The 14,567-nt window shown below is 42.1% G+C and overlaps 1 protein-coding gene across 8 annotated transcripts in view; it reads left to right on the forward strand.

Moving 5' to 3' along the window:
- Positions 1–8,900, forward strand: part of LOC122552182 (adhesion G protein-coupled receptor E3-like) — an 82,628-nt gene extending 73,728 nt beyond the window's left edge. For all 8 annotated transcript variants that reach the window (XM_043694760.1, XM_043694761.1, XM_043694764.1 and 5 more), the window contains 5 exons: positions 550–616; positions 2,424–2,515; positions 3,277–3,445; positions 5,230–5,328; positions 6,883–8,900. In XM_043694760.1, the coding sequence (XP_043550695.1) occupies positions 550–616; positions 2,424–2,515; positions 3,277–3,445; positions 5,230–5,328; positions 6,883–6,897 (442 nt within the window). In that variant the 3' untranslated portion in view covers positions 6,898–8,900. The remainder of the gene's footprint in view (positions 1–549; positions 617–2,423; positions 2,516–3,276; positions 3,446–5,229; positions 5,329–6,882) is intronic.
- Positions 8,901–14,567: the final 5,667 nt, after the last annotated feature.

Consider the following 14,567-nt stretch of genomic DNA (forward strand, 5'->3'; position numbering starts at 1 on the left):
CGAGAGGGTGGGGTGGGGGGGGGGGGAGCAGTTTGAAAATAAAGGGGTCACCACTTGAATACAGCAATGTGGAGAAACATTTTCTCTCAGAGAATTGTGAGTCTTTGGATCTCTCTTCTCCAGACAGTGGTGGAGGCAGGGTCATTGAATATTTATAACACAAACGGGGACAGATTCTTGACTAACAAGGGAGTCAAAGATTACTGCTGGGGGGGGGGAAGGGGGATGGGGTTGCATCAGGTGAGAATGTGGAATTGAGGCCACAATCAGATTAACCATGATCTTGTTGAATGGTGGAGCAGCTTCAATGTGATAAATGGTCGACTTGTGCTCTTATTTCATTCATGATTCATATTACAAAGATATTTCACTTTGCAATGAGTACCTTCCGAATTAGTTTTACCTACAACCACCAGGAATATCATCATCCAATCAGTGCACAGGTTGTGAAACTATTTTTGCATCATAAATAGCTCACACTTCCTGGGTCTTATTCTCTTGCTGATACTCATTGTTCCGAATGATTTACTTTCTTCTCTCAACTTCCAGCTGCTGGGTCTCCACAAACAGAGGGTTCATCTGGAGTTTCCTGGGACCTGTGTGTCTGATCATTGGGGTAATTTTCTAACTACTCATATCAAGTCTATTGTGTTTTATTTCTATCTGATTGCATGAAATGTTTGTGTTTAAAATGTACAGTAAACCCCTTTTTTATTTACCTAACCTTAGTAACAGATTCAAGAACAGCTTCATCCCTGCTGTGATCAGACTGATGAACAGACCTCTCATATATCACAGTGGCTCAGTGGTTAGCACTGCAGCCTCACAGCGCCAGGGACCTGGGTTCAATTCCAGCCTTGAGTGACTGTCTGTGTGGAGTCTGCACATTCTCCCCATGTCTGCGTGGGTTTTCTTCAGCTGATCTGCTTTCCTCCCACTATCCAATGATGTGCAGGTTAGGGTGATTTGGGCATGCTAAATTGCCCATAGGATGTGTAGGTTAGATGCATTAGTCAGGCGTAAATGGAGACTAATATGTTACCCTTCGCAGGGTTGGTGTGGACTTGTTGGGCCAAATGGCCTGTTTCCACACTGAAGCAATTCTATGAAATTGTATGTTACACTTAATCTTTCTCTGCACCTTCTCTGTAGCTGTAATAGTCCATTCTGCATTCTGTAATATTACCCTGACGTATTTATGTAGGGTGTGATTTTTCTGGACAGCATGCAAATCAATAATTTACCCTGTATCTTGGTATGTGACAATAATCAATCAAATCTAATCAAACTGTCACTAGCAGGTATTATCAATTTGCGGCTCATTTATATCCCACTGCTTTCCATAACATACTCTTTTTGCACATTATCTCTCTCTAATACTCTCTCTATCCCTGAGATGACTTCATGAAGGTTGGCATCCCATCACCAAATCACCCTTTATTTACATGTATATAGCACATTACACTGACCCAGCTAGCACAGAACAGGCTCCTGGACTGAGCAGAAACCTCGACTCTCCTGTTTATATCTGTCAGCCAGGACTCCCTGATTGGACCAGGTTAACAGCCCCAATCAGGGAACTCATATTCTATGAGATCCACCTGGCTGACATCCTTCCATTCACTACACTTCCCCCCTCCCCCATAATGTTTCTGGGACATAACAATTCCACATCCAGCAAAAGACATTTGGGTTAAAAGATGGATCCTGTCCTACCTCTTCCTCAGAGACTTATTTTGCTGCTACATGGTAGTTGAAAATGTGTTGCTGGAAAAGCACAGCAAGTCAGGCAGCATTCAAGGAGCAGGAGAATCGATGTTTCGGGCATGACCCCTTCTTCAGGAATCATTCAGGAAGGAGCCCTTCTTCGGGCTCATGCCCGAAATGTCGATTCTCCTACTCCTTGGATGCTGCCTGACCTGCTGCACTTTTTCAGCAACACATTTTCAGCTCTGATCTCCAGCATCTGCAGTCCTCACTTTCCCCTGCTACATGGTAGTCTCAGGTGGCCAAATGCACAATGACATTTTCAGTATACAGCACCCTCTACCAGACTCATTTGCACAGCATCTCTTCCATGTCCTCAATTCTCAATATCCTCTCTTCTGCATACATTGACTGCCAAAACTTCTTCACCCCATTACCATGCCATCCATAGCCATCTCTCCCAAAACCTTTCCTTCTTCTCTCCATTATCTGTCTTCCACAAAAACAGGAGAAAGTGAGGACCTTCAGAGCAGGCAGGGAAAATATGAAAAACATTATGGTGACAGGGAGGACAGGCTGAAATTTCACCATTTCTGGGTGCAAACACCACTTGGCAAATTGCAAAAAAAATTAAGAATTAAATCAACCTACTTTCACATTTGCTCCAACCACACTTTCTTGACAGTCATTCAACATATTTTGAAATCTTCCAACAGATCAACACGGCTCTGTATTTCACAATACTCTTGATATTGAAAAGAGAAGTTTCTAAACGGGACACTAAAGTGTCAAAACTTCAGAATACAAGGTAAGATACTATTGTCTGGAACTTGAAGGAAATATTGTTGAAGTTTACACGAACATGTAAAGAAGGGTAAATTGCATAGAAAATTCAAACCAGGAACAAAAGAGGACAATTCAGTCCTTCAAACCTCCTCAAGTCCACTTTCCTGCACCCTCCCAATACCCCTTTAATATGGTAGTTTTGAAAATGCTGTCGATTTCCTTCTTGAATGGATTCAGTGTCCCAGCATCCACCACACTCTGATGTAGTGCAGCGTTACAGGAAAAGATTGGAGATATGCGACTAAGTGGGTTAGCATTTCAAAGAACTAACATGGGCTTAAACACTTCAATGGCCTCTTTCTGGGTGATATGATCCTGTAAAGGTTTATGTGGGTGCATCCGTAAAAGTCAGCGTTATTTCAAGGATTTATTTGCTGATACAATGCATGCATACAATATGAAAACAATTATTGAACATTAAAAGACACTTTTTACTTTGTTTCACATTTTTTCATGTGACTTTACAGTTAAATCACATTATCACAACATACAATATCTCATTAAGTAATTTCTGTCACTAAAACACTGCCGATTATTGCCGAACCAACAGGCAATGGAGAAGGGATGCTCATGGAGCTTCCTTCTCCCATTATTTGCTGCCACATCCACAAGCATTCAGAACAGCATGTTACAGAGCTGCAGAGCTTTGATCTGATCTATTGGTGCCCTCCTTGTTTCCGGGCTCCTTGTATTCTCACTGATCTCCTTCTGTCTCTGTTGCAGGATGTTGACATTCAAAGCCATTGCTCAGGTGTTTATCCTGGGCTGCACTTGGATTTTTGGTTTGTTTCAGTTTCAGGAACAGCCCGGTGTAATGACCTATTTATTCACCATCATCAACAGTTTCCAAGGCACTTTCATCTTCATTCTCCTCTGCATGTTAAACCCCAAGGTAAGCAGTAGTGTGGTTACAGAGTGATGATGGGGGAGCTACTAAATGAGTATTTTGCATCAATGTTTACTGTGGGGAAGCACACAGAAAATAAAAAAAAGGCGAAATAAATAGCGACATCTTGAAAAATGTCCATATTACCGAGGAGGAGGTGCTGGTTGGCTTAAGGAAGAGCTAGCTATTTAGATAAGAAACTGGCTTGAAGGTGGAAGACAAAGGGTGGTGGTGGAGGGTTGCATTTTAGATTAGAGGCCTGTGAGCAGTGGTGTGCCACAAGGATTAGTGCTGGGTCCACTGTTTTTTGTCATTCATATAAATGGTTTGGATGTGAACATAGATGGTATGGTTAGTAAGTTTGCAGATGGCACTAAAATTGGAGGTATAGTGGACAGCAAAGAAGGTTTCATCAGCGGGACAATCAGATGGGCCAATGTGTTGAGGTGTGTCAAATCAAGTTTAGTTTAGATAAATGTCGGGTGCTGCATTTTGGAGAGGCCCATTAGGGCAGGACTTATACAGTCAATGGTAAGGTCCTAGGGAGTGTTGCTGAACAAAGAATGCAGATTCATAGTTCCTTGAAAGAGAAGTCGTACGTAGATATAATTGTGAAGAAGGCTTTTATTATGCTTGCCATTATTAGTCACTGCATTGGCTATAGGAGTTGGAGGTCAGGTTGTGGCCACATAGGACATGGGTTCGGCCATTTGTGGAAGACTGCATTGAATTCTGGTCTCCTTGCTTTCCGAAGGATGTTGTGAAACTTGAAAAGGTTCAGAAAATATTTCCAAGGATATTTCCAGGATGAAGGGTTTGAGCTATAGGGAGAGGCTGAATCGGCTAGAACAAATTTCCCTGGAGCATCGGAGCCTGAGGGATGACATCGTTTTATAAATCATGAGAGGCATGGATAGGGTAAATAGACAAGGTCTTTTCACTGGGTTGGGGTGTCTGAAACTAGAGGGCAAAGGTTTAAGGTGAGAGGGGAATGATTTAATAGGGAACTAAGGGGCAACGTTTTCACGCAGAGGGTGGTGCCTGTATGGAAAGAGCTGCCAAAGGAAGTGGTGGATGCTGGTGCAATTACAACATTTAAAAAGCATCAGGATAGGGTTGGGGAGATTGGGGGCCATATGATGGCAAATGAGACAAGATTTCTTTCTGATATCCTGATGACATGGATGAATTGGAGTGAAGGGTCTGTGTCCGTGCTGTATAACTCTCTGACTCAGTGACTTGAATGCATGCCCTGTCAGAAGTAGACACCTAACACAACTTTTGTAAGATTAGCCGATTAATTACCCCCAAAGGTTTGCTCATTTTCTAATTTGTTGGATCCACCATCTAAGCAGTTTGATTAGCGATGTTAAATTTAAAAGTTTGGGGTTACAGCAATTACGTGGGTGTGGGTGTGGGATGGGATTCAGTCTGGGTGTGATACTCTTTGGAGGGTTCGTGCAGGCTTCATTGGCCGAATAGCCTCCTTCTCCATTGTAGGGGTTCGATGATACTATGACTTTATCAATTGAGGACAGTCAGCCATTTCCTAATGCTGCAAGGCCAATGGAAAGCCTCCCAACACAGATAGCTGCAGTCTGCCAATACAGGAAAGAGACAGACAGGGAGGGTACCTCAAGATGGATGGGGCTTCTTGATACTTTTAAGGCAGTCGAAATTCTGATGTGTATTATTAGTCTGTCAAGGTCAGAGATTCAGTGAAATTCAAATTGATTCCATTTAGTTCAATACCATCTGATCACTGACTGCCTGCTACATTCTGTTTTCAGGTAAGGACAGCATATTCTAACTACTTCACCAGCAAGTGTAAGGCAAAAGACACAAAGCCCTCAGAGGAGGACAAAGCCAACACAATGACAGTCTTGTCGGTAAGTAGGCCTTGACTGGTATCAATCAGCATGTGAAATGTCGCCATTGACCTTTGAATCTGATTGGCTGGCAGCTCAGTTGCCCCAGCAATGTAGTAGAGCAGTGGATAGGATTGGAACGACAAGAAGCCCCTGGATTCTAAGTCCCAGAGTCAAGGGCCAGGTAAATATAGGTGGTGTAATGCAAATGAAGGAAAGTGAGGCTGGGGAGGGGGAGGGGGTTTGGAGGTGGGGACAGGGAATCTCAAAGAAGAAATGGGGAAGGAGGGAGTAGACCTGTCCACGGGAGGCAAACCCTATAGTGGAGGGGATGATTACTAAGCACAAGAGGAAGGTCCTGATCTCCTCCAACCAGACTGAACATTGAGACAAGGGGGGAAACAGCATGTGAGAAGTAATTAATTGCCCACATTCGGATCTCAACTGGCCAAAGGGCAGTCTGGCCTCGGTCTCACCCAACCCACTGTAAAACTGCAGACAGGTCAGGGTGGAAGAGAGAGTGGGGCATAGCCAGCCATGGCATTTTCACACCCGGGTATAAGCATGCTGGTGGGAGAGCATAAAGTTCAGTTCATTGACACAACAGTCAAAGCTCAAATGAGGCAGTCAGATAATATCAAAATATTGCAGATGCAGGAGATCTGAAATGATAACAAAGTGCTGGAGAAGCTCAACAGGTCTGGTCACATCACTGGAGACAGAAACGAAGTTAACACTTTGAATCCCATATCTCTTTTAGATACCTACGCAAATTAAGCATCATTGCCTTTCCCAGGTTTGAAAATTACAATATACTCATTAACAAGATACCCATCGTTCACAAATATGTTGCACAAAATTGTACCTACAGTCACCAAGTAAACTTTCAATCTGCTGCTGATAGTCCTTCATTAGTTTCCCAAGTTACCTGACTTAAACATCAAACTACTTTCAGCAACAACTTGTATAGTTTTCTTTATAAATTGGCCAGATGTTTCATTAACAAGATGAAAATTCACCTTAAGTTACAATTGTTCAAAGAGATATATAATTCTTCATTTAAATTACGATCTCATAGCCTCCCCTGACAATGCCTATCTGTTGAAATTTCCTGTATTCCCCGTGAATGTGACAGGTGCCTTCGAGGATCTTTATTATGAAAGATAATATCAGCTTTCCTTTCGGGTTGAACAAACATTTCATAATCAGCAGAAAGGTAAACAATCCAAGAACACTAAGACACTGACATTTTTCAAATTGTTTTTGGGGAGTTAACAAGCCTTTGTCTTTGTGTTAACAGAGAAAATGGATGAGTATGTTTTTTATATATAAATCTTGGGCATCAACACAAAACATAGCTTTGAAATAGTTGTTCATTAGTTTCCATCCAATTTCATGAGTTTTGCCTTGCTTGTTCCACATATTCTACACTAATAAGGCAATTTCTTAATACAGTTAGTTATGTATTTTTAGATATAATAATTAGATATTCATCCGACTATATACTTATAATAGTAGAATCAGATTTTTAACAATTAGTTTTCTGGTTAATAACCTAACAATCTTATTTTGCAGGTCTCAAAGGACTGAGGAAACCTCTTTTCCCTCACTGGCTGTGTGACAGATGAAGACATGAAGGCCATCATTGTCTCTGCCACAGTGATCATGGAACCATCAAACACTGAAATACTTAGCAGCTGTTAAGGAAACAAGACATTCAGTCAAACAAGTCTGTGTTGGTGTTTACCATCTGTGAGCCTAAATTGTTCTAATCACATTTATCCATTTTTTACTGATTTCTTTTCAACCCCATTCCCTTCAGCCACTTATCGAACTGAATCTTGAATACTGTTGCAGTGTCCACCTCAAGTACACATCTTGTTAGTGAATCCCAGTCACACAAACTGAAGGGGGCTTTCCTGCACGCTGACTTAAATATGAAAGGATGGTGATGCTGTACTCACCAAATAATCCAGAGGCCCAGGCTGATGTTCTGGGGACACAGGTTCAAATACCATGAAACCTGGTGGAATTTAAATTCAACTCATAAATCTGGAGTTAAACGCTCAAATATAATTGTGAATATCCATCTGATTTACGACTGTCCTTACCCAATGTGGCCTCCACGTGACTCCAGACACATAGCAATGTGGTCAATGTTTAACAGCCCTCAGAAGTGGCTGAGAGAGCCATTCAGTTCAAGGGTAATTAGGGACGGGTGACAATGTAGGAGCTGACATCCCATGAGATAATAAAGGAAAGAAAAGCCTCTGCTAAAAAACCATACCATGATGTCTGATCTGTTGTCACACTTTCATAATTTTAAACATTTCTATCACATGAATGCAGGAACTGGAGGAGGCCATTTAGCCAATTGTGCCCATTCTAACATTCAAAGGCAGGATAGTTTCACAATCATAAAACTATAATATTTTAGTGACATTCATAACATGAAATCGCTGTTTTGTGACAGGGAAAAAAGACCAAAGAAAAGAAACAGGAGGCTGAGGGGATCAAAGCACATATACCTGTTAGAGATGACAGGACAATGATCCCGTATTTCATTATTATTCATTCATGGGATGTGGGCATCACCGGCTAGACTAGTATTTGTTGTCCATTTCTAACTGCCCTGGAGAAGGTTGGGCTGAAGTACCTTTGTGAATTGCTGCAGTCTGTGAATTGGGTAAATTTTGGAATTCTTACCTAGCAACAGTGAATGAATGACAATATTGTCCCAAGTCAGAATGGTGAGCAACACAGTAACTTATTTTTACGCAGGCAGTGAAAGTAACACAAACTATAAACATAAGCATGTGACTCATGATATAACTGGAGTCTATGAAGTAATCTTACAAGCAATGTCACAAGAAATTGTAAAAATATAGTCAAGATTCTTTGATTGGTTGGATGCTTCTTCTCAGAGTGATTTGAGAGTTTCTCCCTCAATGACATACCTGTATTGATGGGAATACATATTTTTATTGTGGACTATGTGGAAAACACCAGGAGGTGCAGCACTACTGAGAGGAGACTCTGGCAGTTGGTTATTACCCAGCAAACCTTGCTGCATTGGGTTTCTGTGTTGAACACCAGGGGAAGGGCAGAGAGAGACTAACAACACAGCGGGCACTTGGAAAAGGAACAGCAGCCGCATGCAAATCAAAAAACTCCCTCACTCCTTCTGTCCTGCATAAATTTAGGAATAATTTTTATACAGTTTCATAATTCAATATTTGAGCTATTTTTGCCAATCCTAATAAAAGGAATAAAATGGAACCTTTATTCAGAGCCCTATTTCTAAGTGGATTTCCATCCAAATCAAAGCCTGGTACCAAGAATTTGCCATCGATTTGCTGCGATCACAGATTTTGTTCCATTCAAAAGAATCATTGTTTCATCAAACTTTATCCTTTGTATCAGTGACCATGGATCAGCAAGACTGCTCTTTCCCTTTTTGCTTCTTTGTTAATACTATTACTGCAGAGTTTGTAGTCGCTTTGAATCATGTGAATTTGTTTGTTGGAGATTAATCAGATATAGTTTTAATTACACTTTATAATGTTGTGGTTAACAAGTTTTACAATGCTTTAGTATTAAATTTTGTTTGTAATACATGGATTATTTTTAAGTTCATTCAGGAAGGGTGGTGAAGGTGCCTTCTACTCTAACTAGTTGACTCCAAGGGAATCAATTGGCCAAATAGGTGATTGCAGCAACACATTTATACAAATGATATGACTGATGGAATAGTGGGTCTTGATTATCAGGACATTCCTCACTTCACGGTTGTAAAGTTTCACCTGACTCACTTCACGGCTGACTGACACAGGGTGTTTTAGATATTCCACAACAGACTCGGGTTCTTGTGGTGCAGTGGTAGTGTCTCCCAGGTTTGAGCCAGAAGACCTGGGTTCAAATCGAACCTGCTCCAGAGATGGGTCATTACACGTTAGTGTGAAAATGCCCAATCCCATTGATCTCAAAAGCTAAGCAGACTCAAGCCTGGCCAGTACTTGCAGTACTTGGATGGGAAAGTGCCTAAAAATACTAGATGCAGGACACTGATGTTCTTGTGACACAGTGGTAATGTCCCTACCTCTAAGCCAGAAGGCCTGTGTTCAAGTCCCTTCAACTCCAAAGCTATGTAGGAATCTCTCTGAATAGATGGATTCGAAAATATCTACTCTACAACAAAGGGAACGTTATTGATGAAGCAGCAGAAAATTGGCATCGCTGCTATCCTGAGCACCTCCAGGGACTCGGATGATTGGCTGTGGGATTACTGATCCAATAACTGATCTCCCAAACCAAAACACTTGAATGCACCAAACCAGAGCTCAGCCAACATTCAGTCTTCCATTGAGTAGCTATCATAGTGGCTACAAGGCTAATTATCAGCGTCACATAACTGATTAAGGCCTGTATACCAAGGATGTGGAGATATGTTCAAGTTTGAAGATTCCGTTTATGGTGTTGCCCAATCCCACAACTACAAGGGATATGTCATCAGTTCATCACTAGTTGGATAAGGTTCAGAATCCCTCAGCCTGTGGATTTGGATTTCACCGTTGATGCTGGTTACACTGGCCCACATGCCTGTACCTGTCCACATTAAGACATACAAAGAGTACTGAGGCTCCACTTGGGGTTGATCTGGTAAATCTAAAAGTAACCACGTCTCAGCTGGTATTAGGGAATAGTCTAGCAACTTCTTGTGTAGATGCACTGTGAATTAGCTGGATTGAGCAAAGAATAAGTTGCTTCGGGACAGTCAACATAGTTTTGTCAAGGGTAGGTCGTGCCTCACAAACCTCATTGCGAAGGTGACCAAACAGATGGATGAGGGGAAAGCGGTCGATGTAGTGTATATGGATTTCAGGAAGGCATTTGAAAGGCTTCCCCGCTGTAGGCTATTTATTGCACACAATACGAAGGCAATGGATTGAGGGTGATTTCACTGTTTGGACCAGAAATTGGCTAGCTGAAAGACGACAGAGTGGTTGATTGGAAATGTCCATCCTGGAGTTCAGTTACCAGTGGTGTACCACAAGGCTCTATTTTGGGGCCACTGCTGTTTGTCATTTTTATAAATGATCTGGATGAGGGCCTAGAAGGATGGGTTAGTAAATTTGTGGATGACACTAAGGTTGGTGAAGTTGTGGATAATGCTGAAGGATGTTGCAGGTTACAGAGGGACATAGATAAGCTGCAGAGCTGGGCTAAGAGATGCCAAATGAAGTTTAATGTGGAAAAGTGTGAGGTGATTCACTTTGGAAGGAGCAACAGGAACAAAGAGTATTGACCTATAATGGCAAGATTCTTGGTAGAGCAGATGAGCAGAGAGATCTCCGTGAACATGTACAAAGATCCCTGAAAGTTGCATCCAGGTTGATAGTGTTGTTCAGAAGGCATACGGTGTGTTAGTTTTTATTGGTAGAGGGATTGAATTTCGCAGCCACGAGGTCATGCTGCAACTGTACAAAACTCTGGTGTGGTTGCACATGGAGTATTGTGTAAAGTTCTGGTTACCACACTATTGGAAGGATGTGGAAGTTTTGGAAAGGATTCAGAGGAGATTTACTAGCTGCCTGGTATGGAGGGAAGGTCTGATGAGGAAAGGCTGAAGGATTTGAGGCTGTTTTCATTAGAGAGAAGAAGATAGAAAAGCGACTTAATTGAGACATATAAGATAATCAGAGGGTTAGATATGGTGGAAATGAGAGCCTTTTTCCTCAAATAGTGGAGGCATTGTTTGCACTGCCTGCAACAATAGTCGACTCACCAGCTTTGAGGGCATTTAAATGGTCATTGAAAAGACATATGGATGAAAATGGAATAGCGCAGGATAGATGGAGTTCAGATTGGTTCCACAGGTCGGCACAACATCGAGGGCCTGTACTGTGATATCATGATCTATGATCTATATTTATTCTAATTCTAAAAGGGCATTTAATTCTAAATAATTGACAAAAAAGACTGAGCCTGAAGGCTGTATGTCTCCTTGTGAGGAGTATTTGTAATGAGATGGATCAACTAACTGCGCAAATGGTTGTTAATGGGGATGTTGTAATTGGGGATCACAGAAACCTGGCTCCATGGTGACCAAGAGGATGGGAACTAAATATCCAGGCCATTCAATTTTCAGGATAGATAGACAGAAAGGAAAGGGAGATTAATGCAATGGTCAGGAAGGAGGTGAGCCTGGACAATGTGCAATCTGTATCAGTGGAACTACGGAACACCAAAGGGGATTCAATGTTAACGGGAGCTGTGTACAGATTACCAAACTGTAGTTGTAAGGTTGGGGATTGTCTCAAACAGGAAGTTAGAGATGCAGTAGGGGTGTAGCGGTTATTATGGGTGACTTCAGTGCATGTGCTGATTGGGTGAACCAAACTAATAGCAATACAATGGAGGAAGATTTCCTGGAATGTATGAGGGATGGTTTCCTCCACCAATTTATAGCAGAGAAAGTGAGGACTGCAGATGCTGGAGATCAGAGTCTAGAATGTGATGCTGGAAAAGCCCAGCAGGTCAGGTAGCATCTGAGGAGTAGGAGAATTGATGTTTCGGGTCTTCCTGACGAAGGGCTTATGCCCAAAACATTGATTCTCCTGCATCCTGATGAAGGGCTTATGTCTGATTCTCCTGCTCCTCGATGCTGCCTGACCTGCTGTGCTTTTCCAGACGCCACACTCTCAACACGACCAATTTATGTCAAGGAACCAACTAGACAACAGGCTGCCCTAGACTGGGAATTGTGTAATGAGAGAGGATAAATTAGCTACATTGGGGTGCGAGCTCCTTTGGGGAAGAGTGACCATGATGTGGTTGAATTCTTCATTAAGGCAGAAAGTGACACAGTTAAATCTGAGACTAGGGTCCTGAGAATACAGAAAGCTAACTTTGATGGTATGAGGCATGCATTGGCTAGGATAAGCTGACCAAGGATACTTAAGGGATTGATGGTGGATTGGCAAAGGCAGACATTGAAAGAACACGTGGATGAACTTCAACAATTGTCCATCCCTGTTTGGTGTAAGGGTAAAACAGGGAAGATGGTCCAACCATGGTTAGCAAGGGAAATCTGGAGAACAGGCGCATAAATTACCCAGAAAAAGCCCCTGAGTACAGGGAGAAAATTAAAATTCAGCAGAGGAGACCAAAGGATTTAATTAGGAAAGGGAAAATAGATTACTTGTGGGGAACATAAAAACTGACTGCAAAAGCTTCTATAGCTATGTGAAGTGAAAACGACTGGTGAAGACAGGTTCCTGGTAATCAGAGTCAGGTGAATTCATGAAGGACAATAAAGCGATGGCCGACCAGTTGACCAAATACTTTGGGTCTGTCTTCATTCAGGAGGGCACAAATAACTTTCAGGAAATGCTCAAGGACACAGAGCCACGCATGAAGGAGGAACTGAAGGCAATCCTTATTAGTCAGGAAATGGTATTGGGGAAATTGATGGGAGTAAAACCCCAATGGTCCCCAGGACCCAATGACCTGCATCCCAGAGTATTTAAGGAAATGGTCCTAGAAATAACGGATGCATTGGTGATCATTTTCCAGCAGTCTATAGACTCTGGAAGAGTTCTAATGGACTGGAGATGTGGAGCAGGTGGGACTTGAACCCGGGCTGCTGGTCTTGGAGTAGGGAAGGCAGCACCATTCCCTTCTTTAAAAATCAAGACCATTGCTAGCAGAGTATCAGGTCTGTTGACAACCTGTTTCGCCGGTAGGCAAGTTGTAGGGGATCAAGACAGGCTGGGAGGCTAGAGTCACTGTGGTCCATGACTAACTTCTCTTCATGATGATGGAGGTCAGAGCCACTGGGCAGTAGTTGTTGAGCCACGTTGCATGTGTTCCCTTTGGTACTGGGATAATGGTAGATGCGACAGTCAAGAAGATACCTACAATGCCTCCGCTTCCTCAGGAGGCTTAGGAAATTTGGAATGTCCATTAGGACCCTCACCAACCTTCACAGATGCACCGTAGAAAGCATCTGTCCAGATCCATTATGGCTTGATGCAGCAACTGCTCTGATCTGGACCATAAGAAACTACAGAAAGTTATGTACTCAGCCCAGACCATCACGAGGGCCAACCTCCCATCCATGGACTCCATCTACACTTCTTGTTGCCACAAAAAGGCTGCCAATATTATCAAAGACCCCTCCCACCCTGGAAACACTCTTCCAACCTCTTCTGTCAGGGAGAAAATACAGAAGCTTAAACTCACACAGCAACAGTTCAAGAACAGCTTCTTCCCTGCTGAATGGTCCTCTCTAATTTCAAATCTAACATTGATCTTGCTTTTGCACACCTGTACAGCTGAAACCTTGTGTGTCTCATCCTGTCTAAGCACCCTGTGATCTGTGTGTCCTTGTACGGTATGATCTGCCTGAATTGCTCACATGTCGAAAGTTTTCACTGTACTAAGAGACATGTGGCAACAATAAATAAAACCAAATCAAACTACTTCTGCACTGAGAATGGTAAGTTCAGCACAACATTGAGGGCCGAAGAGCCTGTACTATGTTGTACAGTTCTATGTTCTATGTTAAAAAAGCCTCATTGGCTTCCTGCAAAACTAGATTCATACATTGTGGAATGCCAGCTTCTCTATTGTGATAAGAAAGTCATTTTTTAAAAGAAAACCTTGTTTTGTTATTGAGAACGATAGTTCATTTTCTAACTTCAACCCATGATTTTGTCCAAATGTTCACTGTGTAAAAATTTGACCAAAAGTGAAATTTTGAAAAAATCCAGCTTTTTACCAACTGGTTTGCTGTCTATGAGAATTCTTCAATGTGTCTAACCTGACACCACTTTCAAATGAACACAACGAAAAGGAGGAATTCATATCAAAGAGATGTTTTTGGCACATTTTGTTGAGACTACAGCTGCTTTGACAGTGAAATGTGGGTCACAACTGACTCTTGCTTGCAAACTAATAGTTTAATTGGTGATACAATCCGCTGAGTCCTAAGAATCGAAGCACCTCTTTCTTCGAGGTTGGTCTTGGAAATTCCTCAATGGCCCTCTTTTTTGCATTCCGTGGGGTCAAGCTTCCATGACCGATGTTCTGTCCCAAGAACATCACCTCTGCTTTGGTGAATTCCGTTTTATTTAAATTTATCACCAGTTTTGCTTCTTGGAGTCGTTCAAACAGCTCTGGCAACTTTACCATGTGATCTTTACAGGATGTACTAAAGATCACTACATCGTCCGAATTGACTACACAGTTTGTTAACC

The sequence above is a fragment of the Chiloscyllium plagiosum genome, chromosome 8 (genome assembly GCF_004010195.1).
Source record: "Chiloscyllium plagiosum isolate BGI_BamShark_2017 chromosome 8, ASM401019v2, whole genome shotgun sequence".
NCBI lineage: Eukaryota > Metazoa > Chordata > Chondrichthyes > Orectolobiformes > Hemiscylliidae > Chiloscyllium > Chiloscyllium plagiosum.